This window comes from Dipodomys spectabilis, unplaced genomic scaffold (assembly GCF_019054845.1).
Source record: "Dipodomys spectabilis isolate Male_0828 unplaced genomic scaffold, ASM1905484v1 ptg000021l, whole genome shotgun sequence".
NCBI classification, from domain to species: Eukaryota; Metazoa; Chordata; class Mammalia; order Rodentia; family Heteromyidae; genus Dipodomys; species Dipodomys spectabilis.
In genome coordinates this window covers 1,291,969-1,316,434 of record NW_024870698.1, presented here as the reverse complement: position 1 = coordinate 1,316,434, position 24,466 = coordinate 1,291,969, and the positions used below count along the sequence as shown (strand labels likewise).

Sequence of the window (24,466 nt, the reverse complement as noted above, 5' to 3'; positions counted from 1 at the left end):
ATGTGGTGCTGAGGAATCGAACCCAGGGCCTCAGGCATGCAAGGCAAGCGCTCTACCACTGAGCCACCTTCCCGGCCTCTCTGTGAGACTCTTATTTCCTGTTAAACATCATAAAAACTGAAAGTTGAGCTGTGGCTAGAGCACTAGTCATGAGCAGAAAAGTTCAGGGACAGTGCCCAGGACCTGTGTTCAAGCCTCAGGACACACCCACAAGCACACACACCCACAAGCACACACACCCACAAGCACACACACCCACAAGGCACACACACCCACAAGCACACACACACACACACACACACACACACACGACAACCATTTAAAAAATAACCACTGTTAGATATATCTGGGATTTACTGAAATAGAAGATAATTTGTGGGCTGACTGATAAAGATTGGTATATTTTAATTAAATCTTTTTCAAGATATTCAGCCTCAATTCTTCCTCCCTCCCCAGACCAACTCCATCTTACTATTTTTTTTAACATGTATCTGTGGTCCTTGGGGGAGGGGAAGCAAATGATTTCCTGGTCAACTAAATATGGAAAACATTAGGATGTAATGACCTACTCAGGGAGAGCTCGAGGCCACGTTAGCTCGCTAAAATGTATAAGAGGTCTTGCAGAAAAGAAGCCAGTGTTTCATAGCTAATACTATCTGGCATTCATCAAGGTGTCTTTCTAGGCACTTTGATAGCCATCGGTCCCTCCTCTAATTTAATCCTCAGAACACCCCTTGCGGCTTCATATATTTGCAGTCCTTCCCTAACAGATGAAGAAAGGGATGGTGGAATGGGTCTAGGGATTTGAAGTCATATATTGTTTTGGGTCCCGAGCCCAAAGCTCTGGTGCACTGTGGTGCACAGCCTTTCCGTTTTCCCAAATGTGCTTGACCACAAAATACCTTGCGATCTCTTGTGAACAGCGCCTAAAATCGATGTGCCTTGGAACTCACTTTGGGAAACAGAGTCCTGGGGTCTCCACACTCCTTGGTCTAGAGTAACAGCCATGATATGATGTTTAGCCTCTTGCCTCTCTGCTTGGAAATACCACTGTGTGTTTTGGCTTTTTTCGTGGCTCATCCTCCAAGGTCTAGCTCAAATGCAAAACTGCAGAGGATGTTTTTTTTCTTGCATTTTAGCAGGATAGCTGGCGAAGCACTGTCCCTACTCCCCAACCCTGGATTGCCTCTGTAAAGAACTATGTCTGAAGAGTTTTGCTCAAGTGGCAGGCGCAAAGTAGACCCTCGGGGAAGTGAATTCGGAGGAGGCCCCCTTGGTGAGTCCCTCCCCGTGGGTCTCTGATCTGGGCTCCTCAGATCCACAGCCCTGACTTGACATCTGAGCCTGTAGCCCACAACCTGGGCTAAGCCTGGTTCACCTCCCAGCACTACCTTCCCAGCACTTTGGTAGTTAACACAGTCCTCCGTTTGTCCCTCGCAGAGGCCACCCCGCGCTCTGCCTCCCCTGGAGTACGATTAGGTCACCCTGGACCTCTCTCCTCAGCACCCCTTTCTTGGGGGGGGGGGGGGACAACTGCGTCCTGTTGTTTCCAGGGCGCTGTCCAGGTTTCACTCCAAAGCACTCCCCCTCCGACCTTCCCCACCATGGCTATGTCCCGGATGAGTCAGCTGGCGTGGGGCTTCGTTAGCAACCCTCCTTGCCTTTTGTTTATATCTTCCTTGGGGCCTTGCTGGGGTTCGGGGGCTGGGCCTGGCGGGTCTGGCTTCCACGGAGCCCGCCACGGGAAGCCATGTCAGGCCACACTGCGCATTTGTGGGCCACACCCATCCCCTGGGGGTGCTCAGGCGCCGAGGAGCGTGGCCATCCCGGCTGCCTGCGGTGATGAGGTCATGGGTGGGGTCTGGAGACCCCCCTCCAAATGGGGGGGGGCTTCACCCACCGGCCTGGGCGTGGGGCTGAGCCGACCTGGTTTAGAGTCTTGTCTGCACAACTTACCACACTCCCTGTCCTAATGCTGGGGTAGGCCGGTGTCGATGGACATGGGGGCGGAAATGGAAACTGGGCGAAGAGAGCACAGTGGACCGTCAGTCCCAAGGTGGCTTCGCTAACAGCGATGGGTGGGGAGAAGAAACGAACGAAAAAGAGGTCTCCTGACCACCTTGCAATCAGCTGACCCAGCTGCCTTCTGGCTTGTGAATAATCATGACCTTCCTCTGACCTTCATCACAGAGACCACAAGTGATTATGTGGAAAGCCACTGTAGTTCCCCCCACGAACGGAACGAGAGGTGCACAGAGAGGGCAATAAATACTCACAGACCCGGGAAAGTGAGATGGCGCAAGAAGGAACGGCCTTTCTTCTCTCCCCTCCCCCCAACCCTCACTGCGAAGGTTTCTGTCCCTCTGAGTTGTGCAGAGGTCACCTGGTCCCAAACCACTCGCACTCCATCAGACCCGCAGTTGATTTAACCTCGGCCTGCGCGCACGTACGTGCGTCTGCAGGAATGCGTGTGGGGCTCCGTGTAAAAACATCTTAGCCTGCAGGAAGAATGTTGCAGAATTTTCCCCAGTGGATAACTCATGTTTTGCACCTGGAATTGTGTGTTGGAAAGATAGGAACCCTGATCACAGAAGGCTTCTCAGGGAAACAGCAGCAATGCACGGCACAGAGACCTGGCCGTCCACTTCTAACCACAAGCCATTTTGCTATAACCACTGCGCAGTAAAACAAGCAAATAGCTTAGGCTTCTGCTCCTCCCTGTTTATAAGACACCACTGAGAAATCCCAGTCACCCTCCTCAGATGACAATACAGCATTCACTGTCCATCGACTGTGATTTGAAGTTAGAATCTTTCAGTTAAATTGTTATTGGTTTTTTGTTTTGTTTTGTTTTTCCTCCCTTCAAAGGACTCACGTCTGTAACATTCTCTCATGACATTCTGAGAAATAGTCCAACGATTTACTTTACTTTGGGAAAAAAAAAACCATTCTATAAAAACAGTCTATAATAAGTCCTAGTAAATATGATTCAGAGAAGTTTTGGAGTGACATTAAAATCTACATGCAAATTTTGTGGCGTTAGGAGAAGCACAGTTTGGGAAGTTGAATTGATTACGAACAGGCTAAGGAAGTGTAGATGTTCTGACGTTGGAAATAAATTAGCCCATCTCCACACAGACAAAAGTGACGTTCATCAGACTGCAAACTGTACAGACCACCTCTCACATTTTCTAAGAGAAATGGCCTTTTTTAATATAGTCAGAGATAGCTGACAAAGATTCCTGCATCAAGGAGAACAGAAAGTAGGAAAAAGCCCCGCGGCTGAGGTTTTCCAACCTCTGATTTATCATTTGTTGACATTATTTCTACAAGTTCTCCCATTTCTTTACAAGTAGCTGTCTTAAGTTCTTCCAGTCAATATTTTGATGAAGTCCAAACAAGAGAGGGAAAGAGAAAAAAAAAAAAAACTACAATGAAAATGGTAAGCTTACCTTTCCTGGGCATTGCAGGGATCAAACTTTCCTCCGAAACCTGAGTTTGTCTTGCTTTGGTTTTCCCATGAATTTTGAAATCATTCAAAAAATGCAAAGCAGAAATAGACTTGTTATTCAGAGCTGCACCAAAACAATGCAAATAATAACCTGATGAGAAATAAAGGGCTCGTCTGAGCAAGAGAGTGTGTTTGAAGCCTGGAGCTCATGCTGTTGAACTAAGTTTTGCAACTGTCTTTCTGAGTTTAAACAACCTCCCACTCCTTCTCCCAGGCACTTGCCAACTTCTATAATTTAAAGCAACTGCGATCCTTCCCATAATACTCACATTTCAAAGAGCTTAATATATACACTCGTTAGGAATGAGGAATGGGCAACTTTTTTTTCTTCTTCTGTGAACTCCAGACGGAGGCAAAGGAAATGCAAAACTCTCAGGTATCTGAACAGCTCTCTTTCTCTTATTTCCATTGCTCTACCTACCATATTACTGCAAGCTGCTTGTGCCTTTTAAAGTGATACCCAAAGACCAAAATGGCACCGTGACCCTGCAGTCCTAGAGCACTTGGGAAACTTTCTGTGTTCACTTAGGAAGCAGAGGTGCTAGTTGAATTGTATCGACATGTCACTTTCGTCAGTGGGATTATTTCTAAGCAACTTGTCCTTATCTGTTTGAAAATTTCAAATACTTGTAAAGGTTTGCAGAGAATGGGAGAGTACTTTAAAGGGCTTTATCTGTTTTGGACAGATTTAAGCTTATTACATATAGGAATCATAAATTCTAAGAAGGACACTTATTTTGCAAATTCACTGTAGTCCAGTAAATCTGACATTTTTTTTCCTGAAATCAAAATAAATACTCTGATAAGTTGGTCTGTGAATGTGTTTTTTTCTACTATTTCTTTTCATGATTTATAACACACACACACATACACACACATACATGAGCATTTATGAACTCAAGTTACTACTAACTTTTAAAGTGTGTACAACCAAAAACAGTAATTTCAAAAATATAGTAAGTATGTCTCTAAATAGATTTTGCTCTGTACTTGCTACATGCTTACTAGTGATCAGTCATTAGTGACTCTTATCTCTGTTTAAACCAATCAGCAGCTTTTGAAAATTTTAGTTTTCATATGTATTCTCGTTATGGATGGTTAATATGTCACAGATTTTATAGAAGTAGACATTTGCCAGACTTTTAAGTAACTATGCATTAAAATCCCCTAAATGAACAGAAAACATTTGTTTAATAAATGAACCATTTGGTAGAAAATAGAAATATTGTCCCTGTACAAACCATGAAGTAAACTCATGGTACAAAGTTATGCAAACAAATTCCAGGACAAAACTTCATTATTTCAAAAACTATAGATTCTTTTCTACTGTATTATTTGCATCATCTAGAGTAACTAACTAAGAGGAGTGGAATCAATGGTGGCAGATAGAAGAATGAAGAGGAGAGAATGCAGTCATAAAATTCAATACACATTCTACAAAATAAAAAAATAATCAGGGTGGACCTGATAAAAGGGACGACATTGATCATGATTTTTTGTAAGTGGGACACCAGGGGTCACGCCTATAATCCTAGCTACTCAGGAGTCTGAGATTGGATGATCACGGTCCAAAGACAGCCTGCGCAGAAAAGCCCATGAGACTCTTATCTCCAATAAACTACTCAGAAAGAGCTGGAAGTAATGCTGTGGCTCAAGGGGTAGAGTGCTAGCCTTGAGCACAGAGAGACTCAGGGACAGTACCTAGGCCCTGAGTTCAAGCCCTGGGGCCAGGAAAAAAAAGGTTCATTGTGTACTTCTGCTGCTTTTTTGAATGGCAATTCCTCTCTAAAACTACTTGAAGATAAAAAATGAGAATTAAGAAATAATTTAAAGAGAAAAAAGGCCTAAATATAGGTTAGAATGTTCAGATTTTAGGTTTTCATGGCTGAAGGTGTGGAGAAAGCTACAGCCTGTTATGCTTAGTTTTCACCTGAAGGGAGGTTTGCTTGTACCACCAGAAGTCTGTCAGACCCTATATAGACCTCTCAGACCCTATATTGACCCTATCCTATTTTTTTTACCTTAGATGTGTTTCTTCATTTTTTTAAAACTTATTTTCCTTAATGGAAAGACTTGGAAAAAATTATATTAAGTGAAGTAAGCCAGGCCCAAAGAAACATAGGTCCCATGGTTTCCATGGGACCTATATGTATATGTCTGAGACAAGCAGAAAAGGTCAGATTAAATTGATGTTAGGTGAAATGAACCTCAAGATAAGGATTCAAATGTTTTTTTCTTTCTTGAGATTGTTTATTTTTTATTTATTTTTTTTTTTGGTCAGTTGTGGGTCTTGAACCCTGTCCCTGCACTCTTTAGCTCAAGGCGAGCGCTGTACCACTTGAGCCACAGTACCACTTCCTCTTGAGATTGTTTCTAACACATTTATGATATGATTTCTTTGTTGCTTTGTATGTCCCTCCCCCATGGTAAAACCCCTGTTTTCACTGTATTTGATGTTGGTATACTTTGTGGAGGGGAAGGGCAAAAACAAATAGTTTAAATAGGGATACAGGTGGACCCATTGCAATAATGAGATGTACAAGATGTTATGTCGAAAATGAACTTTACAACTTTGGCTGGGGTGGGGGGTGGGAAGGGGGGGGAGATGGGAAGGATGGGAAGGGATGGGAAGGGGAAACAAAGGAGGAGGCAACAATGCTTGATAAGAAATGTACTCATTACCTTGTATGGTATTTTCACAATAATATATATTACTTAAAAACTTATTTTCCTTATTATGAAAGATTAAATACAAATTTGTCCAAAAACTTATTTGCATATGCATAGGTCATCATGCATTGATTGACAGATATTATGTATTTGGTGAGGCTAATTAATGAGTCACTGGGATTGAGGGGTGTTTATTGCAGCAGTGAGCATGACTTTCCCTAATACCAAAGTTGATAGTGTTCACAAAAACTTTAAATTAGTGGCATTACACCAATGGGGAATAGAAGAGAGGAAAGGGTATTGAGACCTGAGGTTGGAAGGTGGAATCCCTTGTTTTATAGTGGTTTTCATAGTGGTGGTGATCTCGGTGGCTGTGGCTTTGTGGACGGTAAAGTGCTCAGATACCTTGTAACTCAGGGGAAAGAGATGAGAAGTGATGAGTGTATAGACTGGCTACTGTTGCCTGCATTTGACAAGGTGTTCAGAGAATGAGCTGAGCACAGGAAATAAATGGCTAGATTATAAGCAGAAATTATAAAAGGTAACAGGGAGAAGGACAGTCATTTGATGGTTTGGCAAGAGCCTATCAATTTCTTGAGGGGCTGTACACGTGGATACAGCTAATAATTCTATTAATTGATTCTCAAAATGTCTTCCAAGACTGAAAACAACTTCTTCCATCCGTGGGAGCTGGACGGTTGGCTTGAGTGCAGACAGATTCCCTAATAACCATTGCCATGGTGGCCAGAGAGGAGAATGGACTGGTGGTGGAGCTCTCAGAAGTAAGATCTGGAAGAGAGCATTCCACAGCAGGGCCAAGACCCGCCTCTGCTCTGTTTTCTAGCCACATGGCCAGACAAAATGTCAGTAGCTGCTATGTACCTCTCATCTTTATTCTGGTGATCCTATCACTGTGTGTAGGTGTGTGAGTTTGTATGAGTATGTGTGGAAGAAGGGCAAGAATAGAGATACACATCCTAAAAAAGATGACGTCTCTGTTATCTTCACAGGTGACTTCCATTTTAGCTCCTAGGTTTGGTCACATACAGACCTATGACAAGAACTTCACAGAACCAAGAGGTCCTGGCCACAAGTCGAGTGTCATTAGGGAAATGTCCTCTGGAGGACAGGCAGATGTGCTCTGTGTTTGGAAAATTGGAAAAGAGGAATGAAGTAGACCCTTGGTGGTCAGAGCTCAGTCTTCATATTCGCCTACCTTTCCTAGACCATCTTGTAAGAGGTTGACTTCAAGGTTAATTGCTGGCCAAAGGGATAATGGAGTAGGGATAATGGAGTTACTTCTGGGCCAAGGTAGTTAAGATCCAATGTGCCTCCTTCTCATTCCTTCTTTCTTTTCTATCATCAGTATGGGAGGAAGCAAAGGACTTAGAGAAGGTGTAGAAAGAACCACAAACCCTGAAGCATTCCTTGGCACCTTGCTACCCAGGAGACGAGAGTCATTTGACCTACATCTGGCTTTATTGAACATGGAAGCTGATACTATATTTCTTCACTGGGTTTGGGAATACCCGTGTCAGAGTTAGCTTGTACCAATTACATTTTTCTAGTATGATCACCTTATTCTACAGTGAGGACAGAAAAGCTATGCATATCTAATGCACACAAAGTGATGAGCTTGGAAGGCATGTAGCTGTGAAATCAACATATTCTATGACATATCCATGTCCTCTCCTCCAAAATGTTTCCTCTTTCCCTGTCAGTCTGCCTATCTGTCTGCCTGCTTGCCTGCCTGCCTACCCAGGTATTATTTTCTAATGTGAATACTTAACATAAGATCTCTATTCATAGCAAAAATAATTTCTTTTGAGAGAGGGCCTTGAAATGTAGAGATCCTCTGCCTTAGCATTGTGAGTGCTGGAATTGCCGGCATTGTTCCCTTTGATAGTTTTTTTATATTAATCACAGACCTTTATTTCTTGTTTTTGCAAAGAAGATGCAGCTAAGGGCTAGTTTGTATGCTTATATAAACTGAAAGTTTAGTGTTTTACGAATGGGCTGAGTGAATGAAAAACTACAGAAAGATAGTAAGAGGAACAAAAACAAGACAAAAATGTTACCTGAATTAGGAAAATCATGCAGTGTGGTCCTGTCAGATTTCATGAGCAAGGAAAAGGGAACTTACAAATAAGTTAAATCCCTCCTTAGCATTTAATTATGATAAACTCCACTTGCCCACACTTTGGTTTTACTGTATCCACACTGCTCCTCAGTGGACACAAAGGAAATGTCCCATTAACACTAGCTGCAAGATGATTTCCTAAGAATTGAGCCCCTTGCTGTTTAATCCTTGTAGACTGGCTGTCTTTAGACTACTCTGAACAGGGGAACAGAAGGCTCTAGTCCATACAGTTTTATTTCTACCCCAGGTATTTAGAAAGCTTCCACTAGAAATGTGGCTTTCTTCAAGATATGTATTTTAAATGTTTTTTTTTCTTTCATGCATTTGTTTCTAACGCAATTATAAGATTATTTCTTTGTTGCTTTGTATGTCCCTCCCCCACAGTATAACCCCTGCTTTCACTGTATTTGATGTCGGTATAATTTGTGGAGGGGAAGGGGAAAAATAAGTCGTTTAAATAAGGATACAGGTGGACCTGTTGCAACAATGAGAAGTACAAGTTGTCAAGTCAAAAACGAACTTTACAACTTGGGGGGGGGGGGAGGATTGGGTGGGTGGGGGACGCAGGGAAGGGATGGGAAGGGTAAACAAAGGAGGAGGCTACAATGCTTGATAAGAAATGTAGTCACTATCTTGCCCATGTAATTGTAACCCCTCTGTACAGTATTTTCACAATAAAAAAATTAAAATTAAAATAAAAAAAACCCTTTAAAAAAATAGGCCAGACTCTTCTACCAGTTTGAGGCAACAGTGACAATAGTGAACTCGTCCACTGAGCATTAGTGACTAAGCACCTTTTAACATGCGTGATATATTTCAATTCATTTTGTCTCTCAAAACTCCTGCAAGCAGCTTCGCTAATGTTCTCATTTTACAGTTGGAGGGCCTGAAGCACAAAGTGACTTAAGTTATGGTCACGAATGTCAGTAAGAAATTTGATCTAGGCTGCCTAGCTCCAGCAATTTTAGCTCTTAAATGCAGTGGAATCATCTCCAGGCCAAATGAGGAGCATATTCTTAAACCATGTATTTTCCTTAGCACTGATTGCTGGATGGATGTCTAAAATAAGTGCAGATTTGCTTCTGAAAGATATTCTGTACTAACAGCAGGTTGTTATTCTTGGAAAGCATCACTTCCTTATCTGAATATAATTATAACGCTCGAGCATTCTTCATATATTAAACTTCGTGCTCTCACAGTTAACTTCCCTTTCTTTCCCTTTGCTTGCACAAAGCAGCCAAGTTTCATACTGTATTGTGAAACCCAGGTGGCTTCATCTGGGTTTTATAATAAAGCCTTCACAGAGTTCTGGCAAACATGAAAGACATCAAGGAAGAGGCCAAAGAAGAAACAAGACTTACTAGGAAACTCCATCATCCTTTTGAAGGATAGAGTCAAGGTTTGGAGATTAGAAATGAATTGAAATGAGCTTTATTTGGAGTAGTGAGAAAATGGAAAGCAGAGCTCCACCATTAAAATGAAGGCATTCAGGAAAAATCAATAAACAAAGAAACAAAGAAAAATTTGGTACCCTAGGCAGCACTATTAGGAGACAGTGAAATCTTTAAGACATTGGAGTTGGGAGACTGAGTCTTTTTTTTTTTTTAATTCTTCTTTGTTTTCTGGCTATGAGTTGAGCAGTTTACTTTCCCTACATGCTTCTACCATGGGTTTCTACCTCATTCCTAGAACCTCCAATGGAGCCAATCAATCATGGACTGAAACCTCTAAAGCTATATGGGCCAATATTACCTTTTCTTTTTCATAAGTTGATTGTCTCAGGCATGTTGTCATAGTAAGAGGATGCTGACTGATACACTGGGAAAATATAAAGGCACATTTTAAGTTTCTGGGTCATTAGGGTTATAAATCAGCTTATTGCTGATAGTCCACACAAGTGAAAGAGCCCACTAGACATCTAATGGAGACTATAGGATCATAGAAAGAAGACTTCGAACGAAGACTTGAAAGTGTTTGAATTCTCCTACTGTATTCATGATCGGTGGCACAGCTTTGGCAGAAGCCTCTACCGCATACGCTAAGCTATTCTCAGGGAGAAGGAGATACAACTTCACAAGAAATGAACATTATTCTCTGAGCATAAGCAAATACTCCTGCTTTATTTTCCACATATAAGAACTCTTCAAATACCCAAGTCAACGTTCAGCCTTCCACTCTCCCTGCCAACTCCAACTTCCTTTCTGCAAGTTCAGTGATGATGGCTTTTTCTCAATGGTGCTTTACACAACGTGATTTCAATTAGATTACCAGCTTGGTTGGCACCTATCCAGTAAGCCAGCATCCAATTTTGGGCTAAATAACTCATGAACAGTATGAGGAGATGACCAAGAACTCAACAGTCTGAGTTGTAGTTTCCTCTCGGTTATTAGACTTGAGAAGTCATGGCTCCATCTTTCATCTCTAAATTTGGTCACCGGTTTGTCACAGCCTTTGGAGACACTCTGGGTCCTCGACTAGGATCTCTCTGCAAGATCTTTTTGGAGCCAGTTATTTTCCATCCTGAATGAATCGGAGCAATCCAGTATCTCCCTCAGCATGATTCTTCCCGGGCCATCATTTCCTTTCAGTGAAAGCCTTTCAGGGTTCGTATTCCTGAAGCAGAACTATTTCCCTTCCAATCCATCCTTTCTGACTGGCTTAGTTTTGTCATTTGTGTCAGTTCTCTCAAGGGCTTAGGATTTTAAACACATGTTATTGGTTTTATTTCCTCTCCTTTCGCCAAACATTCCATCATCAAATTCTGAATGTCTTTTCTTTATTATCTCTTTAAACCTAGCATCCAAGGGCACTTCTAAATAATGCAATTTGTGTGATGTCAGTTGTTTCCCTGAGTATTGTCTGCGAAACTGCACTTTTAAATGTTCTATCAAAAGGGACATAAGGTAAAATAAAGTTGAATAATAGTAATTATAGATAGGCATCTCCAAGATTCAATAAATGATTCCTATCTTTAGTTGCCTCTCAAATCTAATAAACCTGATAAATCTAATCAACCTTAATGGCTAAAAACAGTAAACCCCGTTCATTCTCATCAGTCTCTAGGTTGCTCGGGAAGCGGTGTTGATCTTGACGGGGGTAGGCTAGGCAGTTATGTCTTCACTCATAATCTGGTTTTCTCGTCATTGTATCTACAGTGTTATTGGATAAGTAACTGCCCCTGCTGGACATGTCTTATTCTCCACGGGAGCTATGTGGACATGAAGACAGGCCATTTCAAGACTCAAAGAGAAGAGGTGGAAACATACAAGTGCTTATTTTTCTAAGTCTTTGCTTATACCAAGATTATTGTTGGCCAATTGCTCCAGCAAGTCCCATGCTTTAGGTCACAGTGTGAAAGATCTACTAAAACATGATGTCTTACTGTGTCTTTTTTGTTTTAATGTGTGATTGTAACACAATACCCAAGTCAGGGTACCTTATAAATTAAAGAAGGTTATTTGGATCATGATCTCGGTGGCTATCACTCCACACAGCATGGCACCAGTGTTTTGGTGGGAACTCCTTGGCTGTATTGAAGCATAGAGGAAAAATCAAGACAGAACAGGTGAAGAATGGCCGTGTGTGGCATGTGTTTATTCTATAACAAGTGGGCACTGTGGTTTGAGAGAAACCTATTCTAACAATGTTGTCTATAGTAACATATTATCTCTGACTGACCCCTTCTTCTCAGGGTTCTTCTAGTTGAAGGTAGCACACTGGGACAAAGCTCTCAGCACGTGACCATGTGAGAAAATGTGTGTCGGCCATAACATATGGATACAAAAAGATTTGAGACACTGGCATCCTAGATGTCTTCCCTCTTCTACAAGGAGGTAAAATACTCCATGTTTTCAAGAGAAGCATGTGATTAAAGAATGCTTAGTTTTAGAAACACATTATGATACAAATATTGTGCAAAACACATTTGGAAAGAGTCAGTTCTAAGTTACCGGTACATGATGGGAGAGAGAACATTCTTCCTCCTCGGCTCCTCTCTCATCCACAGCTCATAGAAGAGAAAAGAGGGAGGCTGGGCTTAGTGGTAAACACCTGTAATCTTAGCTGTTCAGAAAGCAGAGGCTGAAAACACCACAGCTCAGGTTAAAAGTTAGGGAGACTTTATGTCAACAAATAAGGTGTGTTTAGAGGCACATACTTGTACTCCTAGCTACATGGAGCTACATCCTTCTAGTGGGAGGATCATGCTCTGAGGCTGGATAAACAGGAGTTAGCTAAAACAATAACTAAAGCAGGGCTAGCATGTAGCTCAGTGCCATTGGTTCGATCTGCAGTGCCAAAAAAGAAAAGACAAAACCAAAAAGATAACCAAATCCAAACAGGGATAGGAACATGGCTCAAATGATAAGAGTATCTAGCAAGCTCAAGGCCTTGAATTCAAATGATATTACAACCAGAAAGAAAAAAAAACAGAAGAAAAAGAAAACACTTCAACTTTCCCTTCTCATAATTTTCTTAGTCTAGTTTTCCTCTAACAGAGGGGTTATAATGTGCTTAATCCAAGACTGAAATTCACAGGGCACTGTTCTTGACTAAGCAGGATCACAACCTTGAAAGTCTGGTTCTGTGGCTGACTTTGGTAGTAGACCAGGGAAGAGATCATCTTTCTGCTTACCTTCTTCCTTCTTGTGCAGAGGGAAGGTGCAATTTCAATTTCCTACTTTCCTCTGTAAATCACCTCTTCATGGAATGGGTCCTTCTTTCTTTTCCTGTTTTAGATTTTTTGTGTGTACAGAGTTGATCAAGAAAGTAGAGACTGCATTGGTTTGACAGACTTGGTAGTGGAGGGCTGGAAAATCCCTGTTTCAATTTGAAAGCATAAGCATGGTGCTTCAACACTATTCTCTTGGGGAGTAGAGGTCTATTCCCCAAGCACAAGGTGGTCTTGATGGACACTTTTCTCAGTTATTAATGAAGTCTGACTTTATTCCCTCCTTGGTTACTAATTCTTGCCTGTCTAGCTCTCTTGGAAGAAAGTCAATTCTTTCAAGCTGTAGCTGTCTATCCAGGCAGTGGGCTTTCATTACTTTCTGCTCTATGGCATACTTCTTCATGCCTGTATCTTTTCTTCTGTAGCAAAGGTATAATTTCTAAACAAAACAAAACAAAACAAAACTGTACCACATCTTGAGCTTCTTTGTAGCTTTCAAATAGCTGCATAATTTCTTACATGTATGTACTGACTTAAAGCATTTCCAAAAGAAGCCATGTAAGGGCGAACTATTTGAAAGGGCATTTATAGCTAAAAATAATTAATGTAGTCAGACTTATGAAATGAATTTAAGGTATGTGTGCTTATTTTTTATTCATTTTCAATCAATAAGTGCTAGTTAGGACACAATGTTAGTGTATAAGAAATATTGTAAAGAACAGAGATAGGCAATGGGAAACTAAAATGATTACATTCTGATGATAGTTGCTTGCCAGAATGAAAGAGGAAATGGGAAGCAAGTCAAGAAAACATTTTGCTTGGAATTGGTCACAAGGATGGTCAGAATCTTTGGCTCAACTTTTATTTTGCCTTCATGTATAAACTTATTCCTGATTACTGAGTGTGAATCTCTCAGTTCACAAAAGGTCAAAAGAAAATGTTAGACAAACCCATGGAAGGATAAATCTTCAAAAATTGTTTTAGAATTCACCCAAATTTGACATAATATATTTTCATTGATAATAGCGGCTCTTTAAGTTTACATCATACTTTATGGTGTAAGCTCCATCCTTTAGATCAAAATATTGGACTCTACTTGGAAGAAAAGCTAATAGTCCAATAATATGAAGCCTATAGTAGTGCATACTTTTGAATGTTATCACAATTCATAATAACTGTAGCATGAATGTGATGACATGTGTTTGGGTACCTCCTCTTGTTTTTAAGTGTTAGCAAAAGATTTATTTTAGCTTAATAGGAGAAAGCAGGAAGAGATTATTTTTAAAATAAATTTTTTATTGTGAAAATACTGTACAGAGGGGTCACAATCACATGAGCGAGAATACATTTCTTATCCAGCATTGTTGTCTCCTCCTTTGTTTTTCCCCTACCATCTCTTCCCTCCACCTCCACAACTACATTCCCCACCCTCCCACCGGCCTAAATTGTAAAGTTCGTTTTTCAACATAGCATCTTGTACACCTCATTGTTGCAATGGGTCCATCTTTATCCCTATTTAAACAATTTGTTTTTTCCCTTCCACTCCCCAAATTATACCAACATCAAATACAGTGAAAACAGGGGTTATACCATCGGGGAGGCAATACAAGCAACAACAACAACAAAATCACGTGGTACCTTATAAATATGTTAGAAACAATCGCAAGAAAGAAAAAACCACTTGTGTCCTTATCTTGGGGTTCATTTCGCTTAACATCATCTTATCTGACCTTTTCTGCTTGTCTTAGATATATACTAGTTATTGCAAAGAAGGGAAACCATGGGGCCTATGTTTCTTTGTGCCTGGCTTACTTCACTTAATATAATTTTTTCCAAGTCTTTCCATTTCCTAACAGATGGGGCGATGTCATTCTTTCTGATTGAGACATAGAATCAGGAAGAGATTTTTAAGCAAAGAAGAGAAAGGGAGAGAGGGAGAGAGAAGTAGAGAGGGAGAAAGGCAGGGAGGGAGAGATGGAGTGAAGAAGGAGAGGTAGAAAGGGAATAATAGAAACAGAAAGATGAGAGAGAGAGAGAGAGAGAGAGAGAGAGAGAATATTATTTCCCTACAGGAATTGGGTAATTTCTACTCTTGGAATGTGACTTACAAATCTAACCCCAAACGCTGATGAGATGTAGGCTGAAGAAGATTGGGAGGATGGAAGACAAGACATCACCGGCTGCTGTGGCTGGGACATGCCTGGGCTGCTCTCCAGGGTCTGTGTTGGAAGCTTGGTTTCTGAGGTGATGGTATTTGAAAGTTGTGTGAACTAGGTCACTGGGGGCATGCGCTTTATTTTCTTGTCAGTCATGGGGCTTGAACTCAGGGCCTGCATGCTGCCCCTGAGCAGTTGCTCAAGGCTAGCACTCTACCCCTTTGAACCATAGTACCACTTTATATTTTCTGGAAATGAGTCTTGGGGACTTTCCTGCTGGAGTTGATTTTGAGAACCTCAATCCTCAGATTTCAGCCTCCTGAGTAACAGACCTAAGCCACCAGTGCTTGGCTTGGGAGCAAGCTCTTGACAGTAATTAAGGTAGTTCCTTTGCCTATCCTTGATAGTTCTTAAAGGAGGTTCTTAGTAAGGGAGAAAACTGGGCTCCTGCCCTTTATCTTCTTCCCTGCCTCAGTATATGACTTATCTTCCCACATAAATTTGACCATCATCAGTGTTATTATTACAATAAAGTAAATTAAATATATATATAATATACATATATATACACTTCCATCAGGACATTAGATGTAAAGCAGAAGTTTTCTACATACATTCATTTGTAAACACTTGCATACTACCCAATGTGTTTACTTATAGGTTTATAGGTACATTCTATCTACTGCAAATTAAGGAAACCATGCAACCTTTGTTTCTCTGGGTCTGGCTTACTTCCATTTCCTTATGAATAAATAGTACAGTATCATTCTTTCTGATGAATGAGTAAAATTCCATGATGTATATATACCACATTTTCTTACTCCATTTCTCCATTGAGGGGCATCTGGGCTGATTCTACACTTTGGCTTCAGTGAGTAGTGCTGCAATAAACATGGTTGTGCTGGTGGTTTTACAGTAACTTTGTGTTTTATTTGATAAATGCCCAGAAGTGGAATTGCTGGGTCATAGGCAGTTCATAGGGAAGTTCTCTCTATATTTTTTGAGGAACCTCTATACTTCTTTCCAGAGTGGTCAAACAAGCTTACATTCCCACTAACAATGTATTAGAGTTCCCTTTGGGCCACATTGGAACATTTGTTATTGTTTGTTTTCTTGATAATGGCTAGTCTAACTGGGGTGAGGTGGACTCCCAGTGTTGTGTTAAATGGGAACTCTTTTGTACAACTACATAAAGATTTTTTTGAAAAGAAAAAGAAAAATACCTTACATTATTTTCTGAAATTACCTGAGAATTCTAACCCTTCTTTTCAGCTTGCAAAACCATTTCAAAGCAGTGAGTTTGACAATATTTGAATGCTATGCCTCTCACACATGGCTTTGGGTGTTTTAGTTCCTTGTAGAGCACATGTATTTCTGATGAACATTACAAGTCTTGATATAGACTGCCAGTTGGTAGTTTTTGGAATTATTACCTGTAGGCCGGTCCTATTTTGTATATTTAGATTGATTTCTTTATCCATGCACAAACTATTAAACTCAAAATTCTAAAATTTGGTTGGCTCCAGTCACTCCATCCCTAATATTTTTTCCTGGCTCACCTTTAGCCTCTCTTCATTAAACCTTCCATTGGCCCTGAACTTAAATGCCACATCACAGTAAAAGTCGATCCCAGAAGTAACTGAACACCAGCTTCAGTGACTATTGGTCATTAAATTATCTCAACTCTGAGCTGCCAACGTAACTCAGAGGGTGGAGACTGGCATCTGGTAGCCAGCTGCTCAGGCTCCACTTTTTAAAAAAATGGCTATAAAAGCCTTCCAGATGAAATAAAGTATGCAGGTGGCATCATTTAACTTAATGGCTTGACTCACCAGGCTGCAGAAGCTGGGTCCTCAAGGGTTTTCCATGTACATTGTTACCACTCTGAAGAAGAAGATGGTGGCTGGCAGTAGATGGAGGAGGTTTTCAGCGGGGGGAGTCCCTGTCAGGAGGGGCACACAGTTCCCACTCCCGCTTGTCCTGCAGGCATGAGGTGGGAATGTGCAGAACATTGGCAAACAAAGTCCTCTAGGCCACCGTTTCTTGGCTCAGTCTGCTGCCACCAAGTTTCCTCGCTGTTGCTCAGTGATTAGATCCAGCTGCCTACCCAGCCCTGTGGGCTGAGAGCTGAGCCTGGGCCACCAGAGCTGAGGACTGTTTCCATGTGATATTTTCCAGGTGCCTTGTCCTTCGTTTTGTGAGTTTCCCTCACATTTCCCTGCTGTTTGCAGGGCAAAAGCTTGCACTGGAGAGTCATAGAGTTATTTTACTCTAACCAAGGTTTCCCGAAACCCATGCTCAGTGCCAGTGCCTGGCATTCCCAGTGACAGTGGCTGACAGCAGGTCTGGAACCCATGCTTCTTACTTGGAACTCATGCTTCTCACCTAGAACCCATGCTTCTTACCTTCAGCAACATCCAGGTATCCTCTGGGATGCCAATGAGACCTTGTAAAAGAAAGACTAGTGATCAGAGTATCCTCTTTATTTTATTTTTAATTTTCATTTTTACCCGGTCCTGGGGCTTGAACTCTGGGTGGGCCTCGGCACTGTCCCCAAGCTTCTTTTTCTCAAGGCTGGCACTCTATCACTTGAGCCACAGCACCACTTCCAGCTTTCTCTGTGTATGTGGTACCAAGGAATAGAACCTGGAGCTTCATGCATGCTAGGCAAGCACTCTACCACGAAGCCACATTCCTGGCCCAGAGTGTCTTCTTTAAAAATGATCTAAAAGCCATCTGTTCGGATTCACTCCTATAAATTGCGAAGTTGAGCTCTTGATCAGCCACAGACACTGTGTGGCTGCCAGCTCCTGGAGTGCCCAGCTACCATCTGATTGCTGACATGCCACTCCGGTGAAGATAGCGGTAGCTGGTCTTGTTCACCAACAAATGAGCTTGTCATGTACCAGCCTTAGTGAGCAAATGAATGTGCCATTCTATCAGTTCCTTGTGCTTCAGTAGAAATGAACCTACTGGCATAGTTCTTTTTCTACTAACCTGCGGAAACTGGCTTCTTCAAGTGTATAAGTGTTATTTGGAGGAGACGTGCTTGACTTCTAATCAGGAGTCTAGGCTCCAATAACAATGGTTCTGTCCATTTGGCACATTACCTTGTGCAGGACACAATGCCTCCATCTTCAGAAAGAAGCATCTGCCACCCTACCTTAAGCCATTTGCATGATGTAGTGAGACGCAGCACGCACAATTGATGAACGTTTGTGTTTCTTGGGCCATACATTTTCAGAATTGACAGTGTGAATAAATTAGTGATCTAGACCCTAGAAGACAACACTTCATGGGAAAAGACCAGTGTGGCAGATAGAACTCACAGATACATTTCTGCTTTCACAAAGATGCCCCACCTTTATCCCAAGAGCTTGTGAATGTGGTGAGCTGTAACACAAATGATGTCTTATTACGTGATACAGTTGGCCTGCTCTGGGGAAGGTGTGGACGGGTCCTACAAGTTGAGGGCTCCATCCATCAGTACAGGATGTACTATAACATCAAGGGATTTGACACATATGCACTGTGGTTTTGTTCACGAAGGAGGCCATGTGGGAAAGGAATGTGGACAGCTTCTAAAAGCCAAGAGTGAGCAAAATCATAGCTGCAAAGAGAAAAAAAGGCCTCATCCACACAATGTCGATGAAAAAACATCTGCCAACAACTTCAATGAACTTGAAGTTTTCCTTCTTCAGGGCATTCAGACAAGAGCACAGTGTCGTTCTTATGCTCGTTGCTTTTGTACTGATAGGACTGAATATGGCATCTCACCAACTCCCACCCTAATTCCCATCTCTGCCCAATTCTGAGCTACAAGACTATGAGCCAAGAAAGAGGTGTGATTTGTGTGCATGTTGGTAATTTGTTACACAGCTAGTAGAAGTAAATTAACCCAAGGTTCTGTTAGGATGATTCTGACTCAGTGGGTCTAGGAGGAGCTGAGGTCTACATTTCAAACAATTCTAAAATGATGCCAGTGCTACCAGTCAGCAATTAAATTCTGAGCAGCAAAAATAATGCATGGCAATGAAATTGGTTGTTATGGCTTGTGAAAATGTCTAAGTTAATGTCTAATGTGTTAGAGGTGTGGCTGTCAGGGAAGTGGTGGATGTGTAGGAGATGGACCCACTGGGTGACTCTAAAGTCATCGGAAGAATGGCCTTGTGGGACCTTCATCTCTTTTCTTCCAATTTTGCTTCCTTTTTCATGAGGTGAGCAGTTTGTTCTGTCGGTCCTCCCTCTCTCCCTGATGATCTTGCCATAGTCCCAAAGCTACGAGGCCACCAGATCTTGGGCTGGAAGTTCCAAAACCAGAAGCCAAAATAAATCTTTCTTTTTTGAAAAAGCAATTACCTGAAATATTTTATTATTTTTTATTGTGATGGAAGCTAACTAATAAAAGCAGTCAGCCTTTTCCGTTCCATCAATAATAGCTCATTTAGGAAATAAGTAAAATTTTGTTAACCAGTTTTTCTTGACTGTCTTTTTCCTAGGAACATTTTTGAAGTTTTCCTTTTTTTAAAAAAAAAATGCAAAGTTCAGAATTCTCTCCACAGCATAATGTGAAGGAGTGGACAGAGCTAGGACTTCAGGGCCCTTCATTCAGGGTCAAAGTATAGCAGTCTACATCCCTCCCACGTGAAAAGACCTGCAAAAGCCTTCATAGCCTTCATGTATCCATGTGGCTAGGCTCTAGTGCCCAAGTATTAGCCCAAACTATACACTAGATGCTAGGAAAGTATTTTGTAGGTAGGATCAATATTTATGAGTGGTAGACTTTAAGATTAGCTTCATGAGTGACCCTCTGTCAGTTGAAAGCCTAGATAGGAAGAACTGAGGTTCCTCTAGGAAAAAAGGAATTCGGTCTCAAGATAGTAATATATAGGTCCTGCTCTAGTTTCTAGGTACTGGTATACCCAGCAGAATTTGGACTTGCTTGCCCCATAATCATGTGAACCAATCCTTCAAAATAAGTCTCTCTCCCTCTCTCTCTCTCTCTCTGTGTCTCTCTCTGTCTCTCTCTCTCTCTCTCTCTGGTTCTATTTCTCTGGAAAATACAGACATTAAAAAGAACAATGGCACACTGAAAGTCCAAGTTGTGTATACCTTATCTGAAATGCATAGGTCTGGAAGTGTTTGCGATTTTCTGATTTTAGAGTCTTTGCATATGTATCTGAATCTCTACATGTATTTATATCTACAGACAGGCATAGCTAAGTAGCTTAAGGGATAGAGCCAGAATTTAAACTATCATGATTATATTTCATATATACCTTATATATTCACAGCCTGAAAGTAATTTTTTTTTTTTGTTGGTCATAGGCTTGAACTCTGGGCCTGAGTGCTGTCCCTCAGCTCTTCAGCTCAAGGCTAGTGCTCTACCACTTAAGCCACTGAACCACTTCCGGTTTTCCAGTGGTTTATTGGAGATAAGAGTTTCATGGTTTTTCCTGCTTGGGCTGGCTTTGAACTGCTATCCTCAGATCTCAACCTCCTGAGTAGCTAGGATGACAGGCATGAGCCACCAGTGCCTGGCTCTGAAAGTCATTTTATACAATATTTGTAGTGCTGCATCATGATTACAAGATTTCACATGAGACAGGATGTCAAATTTTCCACTCATGGTGTTAGCATTCTCAAAATTTTCAATTTTAGAACATCGTGGAATTTTGGATTTGGGATGCTCATCCTATATTAATGTTCATTGCTATTTTAATAAAGTATTGTTGCATGTCATAATAAAACAAATTATGGGATGCATATGTGAGAAAAAGAATTACCCGTGAATTCCACAACTTCATTTTCCTTACTTGGCCACATCTGCAGATGATGAGCTTAATTCCTTTCCTTATTCAAAGGAGGAGTGACATGATTATCTCTAACATAGCAGCCACATGGAGTATCGAGTTATAATCATTCTATAAAGGGAACCTTAAAGGAATTGTTGGAGAGAATGGGCAGGAAGGAAGTTCTCTTGAAAGAATTCCAAGCCTCCTAATGATAATGATGCTGGTCCATGCTCTTTGAAGTCATGATTTCTGTGTTCACATCTGCCTTCCAATGGGCTTCTCAACAGCTTTTCAAACCAAAGAAACCAAAGGTTGGTTGGCAGTTGTGGATATAGAGTAATCATTTCAGATAGGCAGAAACTAGAAATGTCTGCATTGAAAAAAATAGCACTCTTCTGCATTTGTCTGTGTTTGCAGTATGAGAATGATTTTTATTTCTATAATCTTATCTAACTTTCAGTGGTGAGGTACTGCTATCTCCATTTATAAATGAGCACATGGATGAAACCAGGATTTTGGATCTCTCTGTGCAAGCCTACTCAGCAAGACAAGTATAAATCTTTGACTGAGCCTAGTGCTGTTTGGTTTTAGGAATGGTCTCTTTTCCATCTTGCTGTGCTATCAGCAGATTCCAGAAGATTGCAAGTACCACTGTCTTGTCTCTTGCTTTTCTTTCTAGAATGAGTGGAATAACCCAGTGTTAGGTATGAACTCACAGGGCTAAGGGCCCTTGGATGCTGAAGGACAGAAAGAAGGAAGTGGGAATCAGCAAAGAGGATAGGGATTTGCAAATCCATTATTAGGGCTAAGATAATCAGCAAACCAGAAATCAGGTCAGTTAAGCAGAAGGTTATGAATTTTTAACCTATATTCATGATAGGAACGCTCAGAAAGAAGTTGATTCTCTTGGTGGCGTAGTACATTAACATATCCCAGGGAATCTCAAACTGCAATGTTTTGAGGGTGCAGGGATACAAAGATAAAGATAGGCGAGCTTGCTTGCTGGTGCCCAAGCCTGTCGAGGATCAAGTCCACTCTGGAAGTTTGGTAGCTTTGGCCAAATGAAGCAGCTGAAGGCTGAGTTATTGCGAGCACTAGTTTCCTATCCTTACTTCTAGGCCGATACGTTTCTATCCTTCCTCCCCTGAAGGGAAGTGTGCCTGTGTTTGCTACTTGGAGAAGTTGGAAGCAGGAGCTAGATTCCAACTTGTTCCTCTAAGTAGGAAAGGTGTGAGAAATCTGTGATACTGATGTAACTAGAACAGTTGACTCAACTCATGGCTCCGACATAGGAAGCCATTTGGTGAGATGAGTCCAAGTCAGTAGAAGGCATAGTTAACCCCTAACTTCCTGTCAATGATCTAAATAGGTTACAGGAAAGTTTAGGGCAGTTAAACAATCTTGGTCCTTTTATCTGGCTAGAGAAGAATTCAAGTGAAATGGTAGCAGAGTAAAGGCGATAGGATTGTTTCTTAGAAGAAAGCTATGACAGAGAGAGAGCAGCTGGTATAGATATGCCATGGGAAAACAGCCAAAGTCAGCAATTTGGTGCTGTCTTCAGCCATCTTCCTTATTAGAGATTCTGGCCTTGAGTTAAATAGTGAGAGTGGAAGGCTTTCTGACTGGTGGCCTCTGTAAGACTGTGATGCCAAAGACGGTCCCATCCTCTCAACTTCCTCATTCTTTGTAGCCTCTCATCCCCATTTTATTGTCTGCAATATATAGGCCACAGTTCCTTGCCACATTTCCTACTAACTTATCTCATTGAGTAGCTACCCATTGCTTTAAAATGTTGCCCAACACAAGAAAGGACTGAAGTGGATTTCCGCAGTAAAGTCAACCACCTGCAGGACACCAACACATAAAGTGACTTTACCAAGTCCAAGGTTCAACTCTTGATTCCTTTTCCATCTCCATGTGGTAATCTCCATGTTTACAGAGTTTCAAAACAATCTTCCAAACAATTCTGCAGTCACAATCTTCAAAAAGTTCCAGCACTGTTTTAGGCAGACTGCTCCAATGAAGTGTCACACTTCGGGTGTCTTATGAACAACATAGATTTATCTTTCACAGTTCTGGAGCCTGCAAGTCTGCGATTGGGTTGTTAACATGGTGGAGTTATTATAAGGACTCTCTTTTGAAGTTCAGGCTACCACTTTCTCCTTGTGTAATTCATGTGATAGAAAGAGAGAAAGAGATCTCTCTGGGGTCCCTTTTTATCAGATACCCATTCAGAATATTTCCTTCATATTGCTAATTATCTAGCAAAAGCCCCATCACAAGTTAGGAAGATATCACCTCAACAAACAAGCCAGGCATGGTGGTTCACAGCTAAAATCCCAGCTATGCAGGAAGTGTCGATAGGAGGATCACAGGTGGAGGCTGGCCCCAGGCAGAAAGCATGACTCTATAGAACAAATAACCACAGCCCTGAAGGTCCGGAGATATGGTTCAAGTGATAGAATACTTACTTAGCAAGTGCAAAGCCCAGTATCCAAGTCAACCAAAGTAAACCAGACAAAATGTGTTGTTGACCAGGTATAAGTCATTGGGTTCTTGACTTTGATTTTATTTGAGACTAACTTCCTTGAATTGCCTGAAGTCACATGCATGCTGATTAGTGGAAGGCAACTCTGTGAGCTCTGATGAGTGGAAGGGTGCTGAGCCAAGTTCTTTTCTGTGAAAAGAACTGCCAGAAGGAATCCCATTAATCAAGAGACTGCTAGATGCCAGATACGGATCTAGAAGCTGGTAATTTGGCAGTGAGCAAAACAGTCTGGTGGGCCTGGCCTTGTCTTCCTGAAGTTGGTGGAGGAGCAGCTTGGGGGAAGCCGCAGGCTGTGTTCAAGTCTGTGAATTCATATAGTATTCTATTGATATGCGGAAGAGAGCACACTGTTCAACTCACATTTGCTAGGGTTTGGGATTCTTTGACTCATCTGGACACAACTATGATAAGTCAGAAACCCTTTGAACTTTTACTAAAACTTGGTACTCATTGATTTGTCTTTTTTGAGATTTGACAAACATATTATCCACTCTGCTACCATGGGGATGACTCCATGCTGGGCACTGAGTGCAGAGATACACAAGGTAAGACAGGCTTTGTCCCTCCTTCCTCACCCCTCATGGAATGTTCCAGAAGAGGAGCAGATAGACAACAGAAAAGTGAGATCACGTTCCTCCAATTCTTAAGTATGCATCTTTCAACTTGGAGATAATTTTAATCTTACGGAAAAGCTCTGAGTAGAACTAGAAAATTGACGCATGAATATTTATATGTGGTGTTTCCTGCCACGTGATTTGCAAGCAGATTATCAAAAACAAACAAATGACAAATTAGAAGGCTGTGCTTTGTAGCACTCACTGATTCCCACGGGGTAGGTCTAAACACTCCATCCAGGGTAAAATTTAGTCTCCCAATGTGATGCCAGCACATATATCCACAATCGATGTAAAAAAAACCCTCAAAGGCAGAGATGATAACAAAATGTAAGATCACTAGAAAGCATGAATTTTGAGTAT

The 24,466-nt window shown here is 41.4% G+C and overlaps 1 protein-coding gene across 1 annotated transcript in view; it reads right to left on the bottom strand.

Moving 5' to 3' along the window:
- The window catches only part of C1qtnf7 (C1q and TNF related 7), an 86,256-nt gene extending 82,443 nt beyond the window's left edge, over positions 1 to 3,813 (bottom strand). The window contains exons 1-2 of the mRNA XM_042674755.1: positions 3,781 to 3,813; positions 3,453 to 3,602 (exon numbers count right to left, since the gene is read on the bottom strand). Of these exons, the coding sequence (XP_042530689.1) occupies positions 3,453 to 3,465 (13 nt within the window). The 5' untranslated portion in view covers positions 3,466 to 3,602; positions 3,781 to 3,813. The remainder of the gene's footprint in view (positions 1 to 3,452; positions 3,603 to 3,780) is intronic.
- Between the last annotated feature and the right edge of the window lie 20,653 nt (positions 3,814 to 24,466).